This window comes from Tribolium castaneum, chromosome 10, assembly GCF_031307605.1.
Source record: "Tribolium castaneum strain GA2 chromosome 10, icTriCast1.1, whole genome shotgun sequence".
Lineage (NCBI taxonomy): Eukaryota > Metazoa > Arthropoda > Insecta > Coleoptera > Tenebrionidae > Tribolium > Tribolium castaneum.
This window is the reverse complement of record NC_087403.1, coordinates 6,644,222-6,659,837: the sequence shown is the minus strand read 5'-3', so window position 1 is coordinate 6,659,837 and position 15,616 is coordinate 6,644,222. Positions and strand designations below refer to the sequence as shown.

The 15,616-nt window shown below is 38.6% G+C and overlaps 5 protein-coding genes across 6 annotated transcripts; 1 reads left to right on the top strand and 4 right to left on the bottom strand.

The window, feature by feature from the left end:
- Positions 1-22: 22 nt before the first annotated feature.
- Positions 23-1,063, bottom strand: LOC103314645 (uncharacterized protein). Its single transcript, XM_008201140.3, has 2 exons — positions 452-1,063; positions 23-406 (listed from the first exon to the last, which is right to left on the bottom strand). Exons 1-2 carry the CDS (start codon positions 504-506, stop codon positions 81-83), a joined length of 381 nt encoding a protein of 126 aa, XP_008199362.1. The 5' UTR covers positions 507-1,063; the 3' UTR covers positions 23-80.
- A 147-nt stretch (positions 1,064-1,210) lies between these two features.
- Positions 1,211-2,517, bottom strand: LOC100142398 (gustatory receptor candidate 59). The gene is made up of 3 exons (XM_008201250.3): positions 1,531-2,517; positions 1,394-1,483; positions 1,211-1,347 (listed from the first exon to the last, which is right to left on the bottom strand). The coding sequence occupies exons 1-3, from the start codon at positions 2,515-2,517 to the stop codon at positions 1,273-1,275; spliced, it is 1,152 nt and encodes a 383-aa protein (XP_008199472.1). The 3' UTR covers positions 1,211-1,272.
- Positions 2,518-3,378: 861 nt separating this feature from the next.
- On the bottom strand, positions 3,379-7,087 carry dnt (doughnut on 2). The gene is made up of 7 exons (XM_964848.4): positions 6,613-7,087; positions 6,432-6,559; positions 5,829-6,382; positions 5,355-5,783; positions 5,008-5,304; positions 4,335-4,963; positions 3,379-4,180 (listed from the first exon to the last, which is right to left on the bottom strand). Exons 1-6 carry the CDS (start codon positions 6,716-6,718, stop codon positions 4,852-4,854), a joined length of 1,626 nt encoding a protein of 541 aa, XP_969941.1. The 5' UTR covers positions 6,719-7,087; the 3' UTR covers positions 3,379-4,180; positions 4,335-4,851.
- Positions 7,088-7,252: 165 nt separating this feature from the next.
- On the bottom strand, positions 7,253-8,138 carry LOC658538 (apolipoprotein D). Its single transcript, XM_008201143.3, has 3 exons — positions 7,863-8,138; positions 7,634-7,818; positions 7,253-7,581 (listed from the first exon to the last, which is right to left on the bottom strand). The coding sequence occupies exons 1-3, from the start codon at positions 8,108-8,110 to the stop codon at positions 7,322-7,324; spliced, it is 693 nt and encodes a 230-aa protein (XP_008199365.1). The 5' UTR covers positions 8,111-8,138; the 3' UTR covers positions 7,253-7,321.
- Positions 8,139-10,599: 2,461 nt separating this feature from the next.
- Positions 10,600-15,584, top strand: LOC658614 (ubiquitin carboxyl-terminal hydrolase 8). 2 transcript variants are annotated; one of them, XM_008201145.3, is made up of 8 exons: positions 10,600-10,888; positions 10,939-11,243; positions 11,294-11,444; positions 11,487-11,646; positions 11,693-12,376; positions 14,211-14,869; positions 14,923-15,093; positions 15,139-15,584. In XM_008201145.3, exons 1-8 carry the CDS (start codon positions 10,788-10,790, stop codon positions 15,239-15,241), a joined length of 2,334 nt encoding a protein of 777 aa, XP_008199367.1. In that variant the 5' UTR covers positions 10,600-10,787; the 3' UTR covers positions 15,242-15,584. The 2 variants fall into 2 exon arrangements, with proteins under 2 accessions (XP_008199367.1, XP_008199366.1); XM_008201144.3 differs by having other exon boundaries at positions 14,917-15,093.
- The last annotated feature ends 32 nt before the right edge of the window (positions 15,585-15,616 follow it).

Sequence of the window (15,616 nt, the reverse complement as noted above, 5' to 3'; positions counted from 1 at the left end):
GTAACACATAATAGGAGAGTCGTAGTTTGAACATATTTATTAAATATTTACATAAATAAATAAGTTTGTAGGATTCGGGCCTAATTTTTTGGAATTTTTTGAATATGTTGCGACTGAGATAAACTGTGTTCGGTTGAGGTAAGCGCCAGATTCTCCTCTTGAAAATTGACGTCGTCAATGTCCGAAATTTGATTCAGCGAGCCGTTGCTAGGTACTTTGCCGTCAAACACTGGTTCGGCGCGCCCAAAGCTCAGTCTGGCGTTTTTCCGTGCATAGCTGCTAAAGGCTTCGGCCAAATCCGGGTTGATATCCTCCAAGGGAGTATCACCAGGGCGAATGTACACGGGTACGTACCCTGGCAGGGCCGGCAGGAACTGCCGGGCTTTGCTGACCGCAGGAGCGGCTCCTGAAAATTGACCGTAGAAAAGGGGCGCTTAATTAACGCACACACCAGCAGAGAAGACTAATCCACAGATGAGAAAAAGGTCCAGGGTCCGCGAAAACATTCTCCTCTCTTAATGAACAAACAGCTACACTGAGATACACTGAATGACTGGCCATTGACTCGAAGAATACCTTTTATATGCCTTCATCTGTTTAAATCGTGCGAATTTAATCTTGAATTTCCAGTCCAGGCATCGAGGAACTTTTCGCAAATAAGCCAGTGTCGGCCACTGCAAGTGCCAAAAGTCGTTTTTTGAAACACACATTTTTAAATTGAAGGCGGTTAGCAAATTTCGTGATTGAGATCGAAACCGTGTCTGCATATTTCAGGAACCATAAAAAATAAAGGGGCACCTTGACTCATTATAGTATGACCTAACCGGAGGTGGATTCAACATGATGTCTCAAGGCAAAATACCATAAACCGAACGTTCTCTAAAAACTTAATCGAGAAACAATACACAATTCAGACAATAAGATAATTAATGAGCAGGAAGAAATTGTTGTTCCAAAGCCATCACGAAAATTCTCTAAATTCAAACGGTTCAAGTGGAGCGCATTTAATTAAACTATCGGTGATGGTAACAGTAGGGTTTGCAAATGTAACATCAAAGGGTGGCAGCTCTTTTCATTAACATAACATTGTCTCATAAAATGAAGATTCTAACTAAACTAATTACCCCACTTTGTGTGCTGATAATACCAAGCGGGGATTTAGGCCAATCATTTACTTTTAGCGCAAAATAATTTACGAAATTAAACCGTATTTTTTCTTTAGTTGTAACTTTATTGAGTGTAAAATACAATTTATTGATGAAATCAGTTTATTTAACCACCTTTAGTTGTTGTAGCTATATCGAACTGGATAAACATGATTAAATAAACCGTGACTGCGCCCACAATCTGAAAAATAACGTTAAATTGTGCAACCGATTTGTTCGCCACTCACTGTGTGCAGAAGTGTTCCGTTGATTAGAAAGAAGCCACAAGCACTGAATTCCAGTTTTTGGTGTGCAAGTTGCAGGGAGAATAAGTTGATCTAAAATAAGAAAATGACAGAAAGTGGCGATTTGAGACAAATTGTACATTTCTTATCAACATTGAATCGGTTTTAGTGACTGGTATCCGGTACAGTAGTTTTTTGGTCCTCTTGTATTCCAAAATTGTGAGTTCGCATACTGTCACTGTTATCAAAATTTCGAGCGTATTTGTGAGTATGCAGAGCAGGGGGAGGAATATGTCGTGGAAATTCTGGGGGACGACCATTTCGTCGTCGTATATGTACCCGAAGATGCAGAAATATAACGAACAAAAAATGCCGACGAATTGACTCGCTATTTTCATCAACAAAGGAACCGAAAATATCGTTTGAATCTCATTATGGGTAACAAGTATTTCATTGTGAATGATCTCCACTTGGCTCAGAAAATTCTTGTAGTGTCCATTGTTCAGTTTGCAGACTTGTTTTATGTACTGGTTGACAACACAAAACTTCTGCTTTAAGACAACAACAAACGCGCAAAACTGGATTAGCATAACTTGTGACATTTTGGATAGAGTGTATAATACAATCCATCGGTATAAACACCTCCACGTCGTGTTGTTGCAGTGCAGCATGAAGTTTAGGAAAAATGAGATCCATAACAAGATCACGAAAAATAATTCACAAGTTATGAAAATTTGCGTGCGCTTGTAAGACTTCCATATTAGCATGTGTTTCAGTTTGTTGTCCAATTTATGCAATTTGCTTATAACTTCAATGAGCTTGTTTTGGTAAAACAGACAGAAAAACACCGTTGCCACACCTGAAGCATTTGCACTTGCACTAAATATTAAGTCGGCGAGCTGCGTCACAATGCTCAATTTTTGCGTTATTCGCAAATTTGTCGTTATATAGACCATGTAGGCTGTCAGGGAGACAGCCACAATGTTGTATGTGTACTTGTAGATTTTATAAAAAGAGTGGCGTTCTTGACGTTTTATTTTCTCGTCTATTGATCTCGGACACAGGAGGAATAACTTTGACAAGAACCACACATGCTTCAGGACATCTGTAATATTTTCACTCCACATCGTAATCAAGGATTATTTATTCAAGTGAGCTTTTGTTCGCTCGTATCTACAAAAATAATTGGGCTATGAATTATTTAACAACTAGAACTGTGTTTTGCTAGTTGTAACCGCCCTTAACTGATTTGTGGTTGCGGTATATTATTTTCTCTAGATTTATTAATCGTTATTTGCGTCACCTTATTTTTAATATCATTAAGATGAGTAATAATCGAACAATTTTTATTGAAAAACACCTCGATTCACATTATTGATTAATATGCAAAACGATTAGTTTTAGCAAGATTCTATACGAAATGATCCACCGACAATGAGATCATTTTACCTTGAGTAAAACTTCTATTATTGGCGTATTTTATGTTTTATTGTATATGAAGCCATTACATACATCGATTTTTCAAACAGGATCTCGCCTCAGTTAATGATTTTTTAATGCAAACGGTGGGTTCCTTATTGCCAGCGGAATATTTTATGACTGGAGATGAACGCAATTTCTTTTACTTACTGAGTCCATTCATAAATAAATCTCACGAAGGACATTTTTTGTAATAGAATTGACCAAAAGTAGGGTCCATCTAAATCAGTGAATCACCAATTCGTCAGCAGGAATAACCGCGAAAATTTTTTGTCCACCTCTTCTTGAAAGTGATATAAACACTATTAATTACACTTGGGGTTTTCTTTACTGTAATGTGCAAAGTTGGTTGCGTAAAAAATTCAGTGGAAAAAATATTTGGGGAGAGCGCTTTATTGAAATTGCGGATCGATTTTCCCTCATTTATTGAGATCAGCGAAACAATATAAAATGAAGCATCAAGCCGAAATTTTATTTTTACGTTTTCATTGTTAAATGAAACGCAAATGTATTTTTGTGTAAATTAATTTTATTATCGTTACACATGAAGTTTTATAAAAAGCACAGGAAGCATTGAACGTTAATCTAATGGTGCTAATTTGTCGTTAATTTGGCTTCCGGGGTCGCCGGGGGTGTGAACCCGCCCTCTCGAGGGGTACCATTTCAGGCCCTTTGTGGCCTCCGTTTTGTAGGTGCAGGTGAATCCCGTGACTGGCCTTTCGCCAGTCGACGGTTTGAAGACCGTTCCGAGCTTGTGGTCAAAATTTGCGATTCCGTAGGACTTCGGATACCAAATTAATTGCGGGGGTGGGTTCTCCCCGAAGTAGTGACTGTGGTAAATTTGGTCGAAATGCGGAATTCTGAGTATTGTGTCTTCCTTCGCGCTTGGGATAATTTCTTCATCTCTGATATTATTTCGGGACTGCGTTACGGGGAAATTGTATTTTCTGTTTGCATTTTCCAAATATAGACTTTGCGGTGGAAACGCGTTGTACGTTGGGGTGAACGGCGCTGGAGAAGTGCTCAGGGCTTTGTCGTCAAAATTGTCAGGTTTTCCCACAATTACAGGGACGTCGTCCACATCGTCAGTTTTGTTATTTTGAACAACCCCGACTTTCGTCTTAATTTCGACCACGACGTCGGTGTTGATGGTTTCCTCCGTTTTGGCGACTTTATTAGCGTTTTCTTCCACTTTGTAAGTTAGTTTTATTTTGTCATTGATTACGGGTTTGTGCGATCTGCTGTTAGCGTCAGCCACGAGTTTAGGTTGCTCACCGAAATCTAATTTGGAGGAAATGCCTGTTGCACTATCTGTAAACGAATACTCATTTTTTACCACCAAAACTGCCAACTTGTCAATTTTAATCAACGACTAATTCATTTGCAACTTTTCACTTTCGCAGCTCATTCATTAAATTCGAACGGAAACTCGATTATAAGCAATTAAGGAAACAGTGTCACTTACACACGTTTACTTGGACGTAAATTTGTACCAGCCATAACAACACCTTGCAATCCATTACTGCACATGTGAATCACTTTGTTTCTTCAAGAAGACTGAAACTACAAATTGCGTGAAGACATTTGTCGTGACAATTCAGAGTAAATAGTCAAGAATTTAATAATGTTGAGATGTTGGTCTCCTTCATCCAGTCTCAAGGTGAAAAAAAAAGTGTTTCTTGATTTATAATTGCATAATTAGTTTCCTTTATTTTACCGTGAGTGTTATAATTACATAAAACTATGTCCCATCTGATCTTGCTGCGAATTGGCCAAAGTAACCGTAAACTCATCAGAAACAAATCAGGCTAGTCGTGCCTGAGGGTGGGAACAATTCCACGAATAAAACTTTCCATTTACGAAAAGAGATTATATTTAATAATACAAAAATCCAGTCATATATTTTTCACAAGGTACACATCTCTTATATACATTTATATCGATTAGGGTACATCACGTAAATTCACACCAATTGGCACCATCTACACGTATCTGGTTAACTGTGTGTAGAAGTCTTGCAGACATATATGCAGCTGCGTGAAGGTTGGGCGCTCTTCTGCACTCATTGCCCAGCAGTACGCCATGACTGCAAACCTACGTAAAACGTAAAACTTGCCCCAAAAAGTGGCCATACTTACAGTTCATCGGGGCAATTTATCGGTTGTGCTAGTCTGTACCCGTCTTTGAGGTAGGCTACGATCTCGAAAGGGTCGATCTCGACGTATGGCTGTTGGGCAAGTGTTGTTAACTCCCATAAAAGCACCCCAAACGACCAGACGTCGGAACTGAACGAAAATGTCTTATGGACCAGGCTTTCAATCGCCATCCACTTAATCGGGCGATTTTCGTTATCGCCCAGACAGTGATAATCAGACGGGAACAGGTCTCTGGACAGGGCATTGTCGGCCACTTGTACGTTGAGTTTATCGTCAACACTACAAACAACGAATGAAAACAAAAGCTTGGGCGGTGTGATGATACTCACATGCAGTTCCGCGTGGCTAAATCTTTGTGCAGGAGATTTTTCTTGTGCAGATACTGCATTGCTTGGATTATTTGTAACGCCATGTCCACCACTTCTTGAGTGGTCAGAGTGTGGGAGACTCCCTCCGGCGATAGTTTGCATTTCTGGAGGAATATCTTCAAGTTGCTGTAGTTATTGTAAGCATAAAGCAAAAACGGTGCTGTGTGGTCCTCAATCGACACCCTGAGTATGCTAAGGATGTTCTTATGGTTAAGTGAATACATCGACATTCCCTCTTGGAGCAAGAGTGATATCTGGATCTGGCTGGCGTGGTCGGTCACTGTCTTAACTATCACGGGCTCATCAACCCCCTCTTCGTTGGTGTATGATCCTTGGTACACCCGGGCAAAAGTCCCTTCCATTATTACATTGCTTAGGCGGACTCTGCATCTACAAAACATTGTTTGGACGAGTTAATGATTTGTGACCGGTTACCTTTGCACAGTCAATTCCGTTATCCTTTCCTGCAAATCCTTGGATCGTTCATCAATGAGCGAGTAGCTAGGCATTCGCCGGAAGCTGCTATAGGACGTGTTAACGGTATTTCGTGGGCCTGTGGTGAGGAAAGTCGTCGTGGGCCCGGTACTAGCACTAGTGGTGTCTCTCGTTTTTTTATTTTTCACATAATACGCTGCAGTCACCGAAGCAAGAATAATTATCAGAATTAAAGCCGAGACAATAGCCGTGTAAAAAATACTCGTTGAGTTCGAATATGTTGGCACTGTGTGGACCAAGACGTGGTTCGTTTGCATTTCAAACTTCGTACATATTTTCTTCCTTCTGAACATGAGTGTTGTTACGTTCGAAGGTGTTATAGTAACGCTAATTGTTATGGTGACATTTACTTCCCCCGTTGCCGCCCCTGAACATAGCAGGGACAGGCTAAAAGTCTGGAGTGTAGTGGGAACGGAACCTCTAGATGTGATATTCAACTGAGGCGGAAGCAATATTTGGGAGTCGGAAGTGTCAACCTTTATCGTGTACAATAGCTGGAAACGAATCAAACTAATGACCAAAGATAGCCACAAACATACGTACTGGTCGATCCGCCAGACTTTCCCAAGTGAAATGCAAGGAATTTAAACTGGACGGCACCGGCATTACGAAATTTAACGCATAGTTGTTTATGTTGCCATCTCTAACATAATAGAGCTCCGCTTCCAGCCCTAAACAAATTGTTTGTGTAAACATGCAAGAAGATAAGACCTAGCTAACTTACCTAAGAGTCTTTGAACCTCGGCTAAGCTAAGGTACAAGTTTAAATAGCCAAAAACCAATTGCGACGTCAATAAAATAATAAACCCGGACAAGAAATTTTGATTCATATTGATAGTATTACTCTCAGTCACATTTTGTAAATAAACGAGTGAGATCGATCTTTTCGAAAGGTTGTGGACAGTTCACATTGCACATCACACTGCAGTCAGTTTAATTAATGATTCTTTCATTTTTAGCCAAAACAACGCCCACACTGCTTGCCCTCTTCGAGTCTTCGGTCTGTGTTCGCAGCAGCCACATTCCGACCACTCACCACATTCAACGAATCTCTTATTTCTTCCACCGAAACGAAACGACTCTTTTGTCCACAGCACGAATGTAACCGAAGCACGGAAATAACTCAACTGTGCTGTGTTTAAATTTAACAGTTACCTCTGACACTTTTATAGTTTTTGCCCTAATAATACGCAGTGGCGAATAAAATTAATTACAATATTTGATTGTAGCGCTTTTAAATCGCCGCCAAAACGTTAACTTCAAAGCGCACGCGTTTTAGGTGTATTACAATCAATAAACTGCGGCCTGCGTGCGCCGTTTTCCCAATTTGGCGCTATTTTACCATTTGAAATGAAACAAACTAGTAGGGTTTGATTAATTTATTTAAAATATAAAAATTATCATAAATATTAACATAAATATTGGTTTTAAGTTTAGTTTTGGACCTCCACTGGCTGATTTTCTTCTTCGGGCTTATTTGCGTTTTTCTGTTCGGAACCTGTGGCTTCGGCGATTGTGGAGGTTGCGGTAATGCCATTAGCGGCATTAATGTCAGACGCTGCGATAGCGCAACCTTCTTGGTCGGTTTTAACGAAGAAAGTTCTGCTGATTTTGAATTTGTCTAGGACTCCGTAGGCTTGTTGCAGGACAACGCCTGAAGGGAGCCGCTCCCGAGTCATGACCCAAGCGCTTTCTGAAGCCATTTTTGTTAGTAATTATAAAGATTTTGGCTGAGTCGGACTTACGGGCATGAATAGGGCCAAAGCCGCTACAGCTCCAAATAACGGCGTAAGAGTCGTAATCTGTGTCTAGAACTGTGAGGGCGGTTTCGCTCGCGATGGGGGTTGTTGAGTACTTGACGTTTAGTTTTCCCTCCCCTGCTTTACCGCTGAGTTCTAGGCTTCCGTCAATGACGCGCTTTACGCCCGTTCTGCAAGTTGTTATTATTTTTTGGTATTTGGGGAAAATACTCACAATCTGTTGGTGACTTCGTTGGAGACGTAGATTCGTCCACTGGGTGCTTTTGCATAATCTGTGACGACACATCGGGTGGCGACTTCGGAAAATTGGAAATATCGTTCGGCTTCGTACCATTTTCCTAGAAACCTCTCTATGTCGAAATCTGGCATTGGGAGGTAGTCTGGACAGAAGCCCAAATTGGGAATTTGGGCTCTTGCGGCCGCAACGAAGCAAACGAATAAAATAATGTGTACTGTCTTCATGTCTACAATGTTTTACACCGTGGTGCTTTTACCTCTGGTTTATATAACTTTGCTATAAACCGCTATTTGACTCAACCCATTGCGTTCCTCGAACCTATAGTATCACCTCAATCATTAAAAAATCTGGCATGAAACGTGTGATCATGAACAGACTAGTAAAAATTTGACAAGGGAGTATTTCATTGATGGTTTTTGCACATGGCAATTGGTGGCGTTTATTTCGAATTTGGGACGCGTAATAGGGAGTACCTTAACGTTACTTAAAACTGCAAAAAGTCAATGTCCTAGGTTGGCCTTCTGAACCTTCGTATACGCAACGGACGCGGGCATCATTTTCTAATGTAAACAAGAAGTACACAGGTACTCTGTACCTACCCACACACCTGCTCTGGGCACGTATGTACAGTTCTTCGCCACATAGCTTTTAAAATTTTTGATCCCCAAAAAAATTATTAATTGGTATTCCTAATTAATAAATGAGACAACCGTTTTCTCTTGATTGATTTGAGGTATTTCTTTGCTGATTCGTATTCAGTCCTAAATTTTTAAATACCTGATTACCTACATATGGACAATGGTACCGGCACAAAATTGCGGGTAACGCCTGATAAGATATTTAAAAATGAATGAGTTCCTACTTTCGAATTTGAAGATCATGTGGCTATGTATACAAACAAACTCTTACTTATTTTTAGTTGGGTTTTTAATTATTTTAATTATTCGGTGATTCTTAAAAAACCTATTTGACATTAGAGGGATTTAAATAATTGGACATACAAAGTAAATAGTCCTAATGTTTGATTTAAAAAATTCAATTCATTGTAGTGGGCACTTTAAGAGAAACGGAATAAGAAATGCGTATTTTAGTATTTAAAAATAACTAAAGAAATTGTAAACAACCCCTTAGTCAATTAGAGGTGTAAAAATGTAAGAAATAAAGTTTTTGAAAATTATTTTTTTTTTTCAATAAGTCTGAAACCTTTTCAATGGTTTGAATTAAATTGCTTCATAATGATTTACTTGAGCAATAACTTAGGCGTAGTGACGATCAGATGCCAAATCTGCATTCTCAATATTAAAAAAAAATAATGGAACATCCCATTTTTTGTGTTTGCTTCTTAAAAATTATTAAATTGTTTATATAAAAACATAACTCATGTTTCTAATGCCCAAGTTAATAATTAAAAAAATATGAAGATTTTTGACTTAATTTGGTAACAATTTGCGAAACAATTGAGTTTTTGTTTATGCTGAAAAACCTGCGAAATGTTTGAGTTTGAACACGAACTAATTGCGAGACTCAATCTTTATCAAAAATTTTCAAAGATTTTTGAACCCAAGTGTAATAGAAAACGTGAAATTTTCTTAGAAAACAGCTGAATTCCAGCCGACATTCACAAAATTATCAAACAGTTTTTTGCTCAGTTCTAATCGCTTTGTGATTGGTCTGTTTTACAGTTGGGAGTGCAATATCCCTCCCATATCCAATGACAAACGCTTCAATCGTCTTGCAATTTTTTGTGCACCAGATAAACAAGTAGGAGGTGACTTTTATATTTTTATTGGTCAATTACTCATTGCTGGGACAAATGATACACGAGTGAACCGGTTTTTAAGGGCCGGTCTTTCACATAGAACAAGATTTCGCCTTGGGTGCGAATAAAATGGTCGATTTTGCTTAGTTTTGGAAATAATTTGATTTTTTTGACAAAATTACAGTTTTTTTATTTATTAGTTTATTACACAAAAACTAGGTATCCTGTAAAAGTAGGACTTTCACACAACTAATTAAAATCTATAAAAAGCAGAAATACTGAAAAAATTCTGAGAAACAAAAAAATTTTAGATGTAAAATAAAATAACTATGAATTTGAAAAATTTGGTGTAATTATTTTAAACAAAATATTATTAAAAAAATTGAAAAAATAATCGTATTTTAATTAGGTCTCTAAATTGTCGCTACATATTGCTTCATTATAAAGACATTGTCCAGAGTCAAGAATCGCTCCACTTTGTGTGTTATATTTGTTAGTTTAATTTTTTTTAATCGTATTTGTTTAAAAAAATATAGGACGGAGCGGAAAAACTGTTAGCATTATTGTTTTTCAGTTAAACTATTGCTTTAGCGCAATTTACAATTTACTGTTTTTAATGTTCTATTTAAATTTTAACTGAAAAAAATTTAAAAATGTGTTATTTAATTGTGTTAATTACAATTTATAAAAAATTTTGGGTATTCAATTAGGACCGTTAGAAAATCAAGTTCAAAATTTTAAAAATTTGTGACGTCAGTGAATTGTTGGTTGCGGGAAGTGCAGGCGTTACAAAATAAAAAAAAATTAGTGAATCCAAAAATGTAAAAAATATTTTGAAAAATTTTAAGGTGATAATGTGAAGCAATATTGCGTTTTTAGCTTAACAGGACTGGGAGGTTTTTTTTATTGCTTTTTAGATAACATATCAACAGTGTCGATAAGTTAGATAACTAAGTAGATAACCATTGGCGCGTGACGTCACACCATTTATTCGTTAAACTGTTTTAACCTCAAAGCGTAAATAAAATGTTTACTTCTGAAAACAGCGAAAGTTTCTTTGAAAAGTGTGTGTTTTAGTTGAAATTTAATCTAAAGATTGTTTTGGTGTTGATTTGTGGTACAGTTATCATTCGTCACACGCCATGGAACCTTACAACAAATTATATCTTGCCAAAAATTTGGATTCATTGGATCTTCTTGCGAAGAAAGACTGCGGTGATCTCAAACATGTTAAAATTAATGCGTGAGTAGTTTCGCGTCACGCTAAACACACTCTAGACGGTGTCATTCCAGAATATATAACTCCTTGAACACGCTGTATAAGCAAAGTCAGCTAGACGTCCTCGACCAAGAAAAGACCTACATCTTGCTGGCGAGATACTTGGACGTTTACAGCTTTCTGTGGAACACCGAGTCCGATAAAAAGTTCCTCCAGTTACGATTCGGCTCGGAGTATGAAAAGGTCTTGCTGCATTACGAGAAGACCAAGAAGAGTCTCGAGGAGCGGTACGCCTTACTGGCCAACGACAGCCCCGCAACCCCTCAACCTGAAGAGACCCAGCCGCAGGTTGCGGCCAAGCCTAGCCAAGTTTTCGACAGTAATTCGCAAAACTTTTATAAATCATTTCACATATCGAGTTTTCCCCAGGTGAATTTATATCTTGCCAACAATTATACAGTGCCTTACAGAAGAACTACAAGTTCTTGCTTGTTGATGCTCGTCCAGTGAGCGATTTCGACGAGTCGCGCATCAACCACCCCGATTGCATCAACATCCCTGACGAAATAATCGCAGCTGGGTATGTTCTACTTTGAAAAAACACAGTTTATTTTTTTCTCAGTTTGTCAGCTAACGTTTTGGGGAAACTGTTGCCGGACGCCACCCGCGAGAAGTGGGAGATGAGGGACAAATACGACGTGATCGTTTTGTTCGACTGGAACACGTCTTCTGATAATTTTGCTGTGACGAAGTTGAACAAGTTGCATTTGTCTCTAGTCAAAGTGAGTTGCTATCGTTTCGTCTTGTTTGGTCTAATTTGCGTTTTAGTGGGATTTGAACCGCAACTATCGGGAACGTCCCGTGATTCTGAAAGGGGGCTATCTCGAGCTGCTCCAAACCTACCCCACCTTGTGCATAAACCCGCAGGTTTATCTGTACCAGAAGAACAATGAATTGGACGAACTGCTCGAGCTTGACGACATCACGTACCCCACTGAGACTGACAATAAGACATATGTCATGGGGGCCCCCGGCGACAGCTTGAGCGACGACACTTCCGGCGATCAAGCTGCGTCGGGGGAAAGAGAATACGTGTACACAAGACGCGACATCCTGAACCAGCTACAACATGAACGAAATGAGCTGAAAAAAATCGCAGAGCAGTGCGATAGAGAGACCAATATTAAACATATCGCAGAACTGAAACAACGTGATGCGGAGATTCAGGAAGAGATCGTGCGTCTGGAGAGCTTGCTCGGCGATTATGATAAGAACATGATCCTTGATTTGGGTGATGAGTCAACCGAGGAAAGCTCTGATACTCTGAAGGATATTATTGACGAAGAGCGGGACCGGGAGCTGCAGAAAGCCCGAGCCTTGAAGCCCAAAAATCAGGGGCCAGAAGGCGCCAAAGACGCCAGTACCGAGGTTCCGGAATTGGACAAACCCCAGATCAATCGCTCGACTAAACCATCCCCAAGGCCCTGTCCGATGGTCGAGGAGGTGGAAATTGTGAGTATTTTTGTTTTCAATTGCCCATCGCGATAAATAATTGACACGTAGTCCTGGTAAAAATTTGTGAAATGTTCCAATAGCAATGCTCGATTATTCATCACAAGTTTTGAATGTATGTAATTGTTTTGAAGGTATATCATATCTTGTTTCTTGAAGCGATAAAAAATCAGTTGCTCGCGATTTTTTATTGAAAGTGGTAATAAGTGAGTGGCAATGGCGATGCAAAGGTTTTTGGACCGTGTCAGGCGCCGAAAACGCAGGGTGAGCCTTTTTGGAAATTGAATTTTTATTATTTGGTAAACAGTTCGATCGAGTTCGGGAACTATAAGTCGGGACTGATACCGAAAAAAATGTGTGGTTGCAATTTGAATTCAGAAATGAGTTAGTACCTAATTTTTATCATCGTTATGCCCTTTTTTAAATTGAAAAACAACATTTAGCTTTGTTTTATGTGGCACTTGAGGGTGTATACGTCTTGTTTTTTATTTTTAATAACAATTTTGCGGCTTTGTTTGTATCAAAAATTTATTCTATTGGATAAAGCCCTTTTATCACATTTTAGGCAGACGACCGTTTAAAAGATTACACAAAAATAATCGCTATTTTCTTACGCCCAAAATTTATTTTCTTGGGTTAGAGCCCCTTTAAAAATTAAAATACATGTTTACTTGGCCCTTTAAAAATTGGTATATTTAGGGCCTTCCTAAAAATTTTAATCCACGTTTCAAATATATATTGCGCCTTGTTTTTCAATTACAAGACTCGCTGTCGCTGATTTGTGTATATCCAAAAATATTTATCAGGTTAGAGCCCCTTTAAAAATTAAATGCATGTTCCACGTTGTTTGCCAGGCGCACACGAGTGTTTAGAACGTTGCATAACAATCGCATTGTTTTTTAATCGCAATTATCGCTGATTCTTCATACTCAAAGTTATTTTATCAGTTAGAGCCATTTCAAAAATTGGAATGTGGGCCATTTTAAATACCAAACAATTTTGCTGATTTGTTCGTATCTAAAAATTATTATATAAATTTATTTATTTAAAAATTAAATTACAAAATGTGGGTCTATTTGTCAGGCACACACTGTTTTTTTGTTTAACTCACAAGTGTTTGATTAGTTGTATAATGTACCTACCATTTTTAAATAACAAAAACAATACTCGCTGATTTGTTACATTTATGGTAATTAATGATAAAGTGATAAATAGTTTTTGATTTTTGAACAATAAGAGCCCAAGGTTAGGAGCGCTCGACCGTTGCATTTGCTAAATAGTGGTTTTCCCCTTTTTGTAAAAAACAATTTTCGTTTCTCTGTTCATTTTTTTATGTGGTCATCGGAAAAATATATTAATATTTTATGTAGTGGGCCATTCTTTTGAAAATTTTTATTGATGTGGATTTTTTTGTTAAACATCGCATCATCTCAAAAATAAAATAAAAAATTTCCTTGTGAAGAAAGTAATAACCATGATTTGTTTTCTTGAAATGACAAAATCTCTCTCTCTCTTGCTCTATCCTAGACAAAAAAAAATGAAAAAATACGCGTACGGCAAAAAGTTACCGTCTTTTCGGGTAAAATAATTTAGTCAAAAATTCGTTTTTGTGAAAATTCCGGGTAAAACAATCAAAAACTTTCAGTGCTTTAATGCGATTTTCCCGAATGAAAATTAATACCGTATTAGCGACGGTTATTCCCACTTGTTGACACAATTCATTTCGTTAATTAATTTTTTTGCGGAGTATTCATTCCTCCAATCGGCTTAATTAGCAGCAATTTGCGGAATGTCCGCTGCAATCTGGCCGCAACATTTGATATTTTTTTCCCAGACGCCAGGCTTGGTGGGCTTGCGTAATATCCGAAATACGTGTTATCTGAACACCATCATCCACTGTTTCCGCAACGTACCTGACATCAGAGATCTGTTCTGCAAAGGCATTTACACCAAATTTTGTATTCGCAATCCGGCGGCAATAATCCACGAGACCGCCAATTTGGTGCGCCAGTTGTGGTCCAGACCAGTGAGATCAATCGATCCGATGGAGTTTTACACCAAAATCGGGGAATTAGAGCCCACTTATTCGCTGGGACATCACGAAGACTGCATGGAGTTTTTGCTCTTTTTGCTAAACCACTTGTGCGAGGATTGCCGCTATGATGTGTCTCTGCCGGCGGTTCTGACGCCGCGGCAGAAGGCTTGGTACAACCAGTTCGAGGGGAAGAACTCGATTTTCATCGACTACTTCTACCACCAAATTAGAATAACCCAGCACTGCCGACAGTGCGACCAAAAAACCTTCAAATTTGAGATTGAGAGCACGTTCATGCTGCCAGTCCCTGAGGAAGACTTCACTCTGGACGAACTGATGAGCGATTACATGGCGGACTTCATCATAACGGAGTATTGTTGCTCCAAGTGCAAGAAGCCGGTGAACAACCAGAAGGAGATTATTTACGAACCGAAGATCATGGTGATTGTCCTCAAAAGGTGCAGTTATCTTGGTTTTTAAATTTGATTACAAGTGTCAATCACAGGTACAGACAAGCTCTCGTTAACGGCCAAGTGCTGCTCAAAAAAATCGAATCTCGGGCCCACTTCAAAAAACGCGACTTCCGGCTGGGCAAGAGCCGGTATGAACTGAACGCGTTTGCCATGCATTCGGGGAACATGAATTTTGGTCACTACACTGCTGCAGCTTTGACTTCCAAGGGGTAAAACTGTTTTTTCTTAGTGCAAAAAGTCATCGCCGTTTTCAGGTGGTACGAATTCAATGACGAAAACGTTAGGGCAATCAACATCAACGACGATTCCGTCAAATCGAAGGCTTGTGTTTTCTTCTATTCGAGGAGTGATGACTAATACGTTAGATTTGTGATATTATTAAAATGTTAGCTTAAAATTGTACAAATGTACAGTTTAATAAGTGCTCTTTTCATTAAAGTTTATGGAAGTTATCATTTTGAAATTTTAAGGGGCTTCTCTGATTTTGTTCAGTTTGAGAAGACTATTGTATTTAAGCGTTGCTATGCATTTTCTATTTGTATTTGTGTACTTGTGAAGTGCCTTACGGAAGTTACCCCATGTTTCAGTATTCGTTATTCCATTTCTTCCGTAGGTCACTATTTTGGTCTGATGTTGCATCCAAGTGCAATCTCTTTGTAACAGACTGACAGTTCGTTAATAAAGTTTTATGAGTTCTTAACTCTCGTCTCATTTCCGGGGAACAAAAACCAC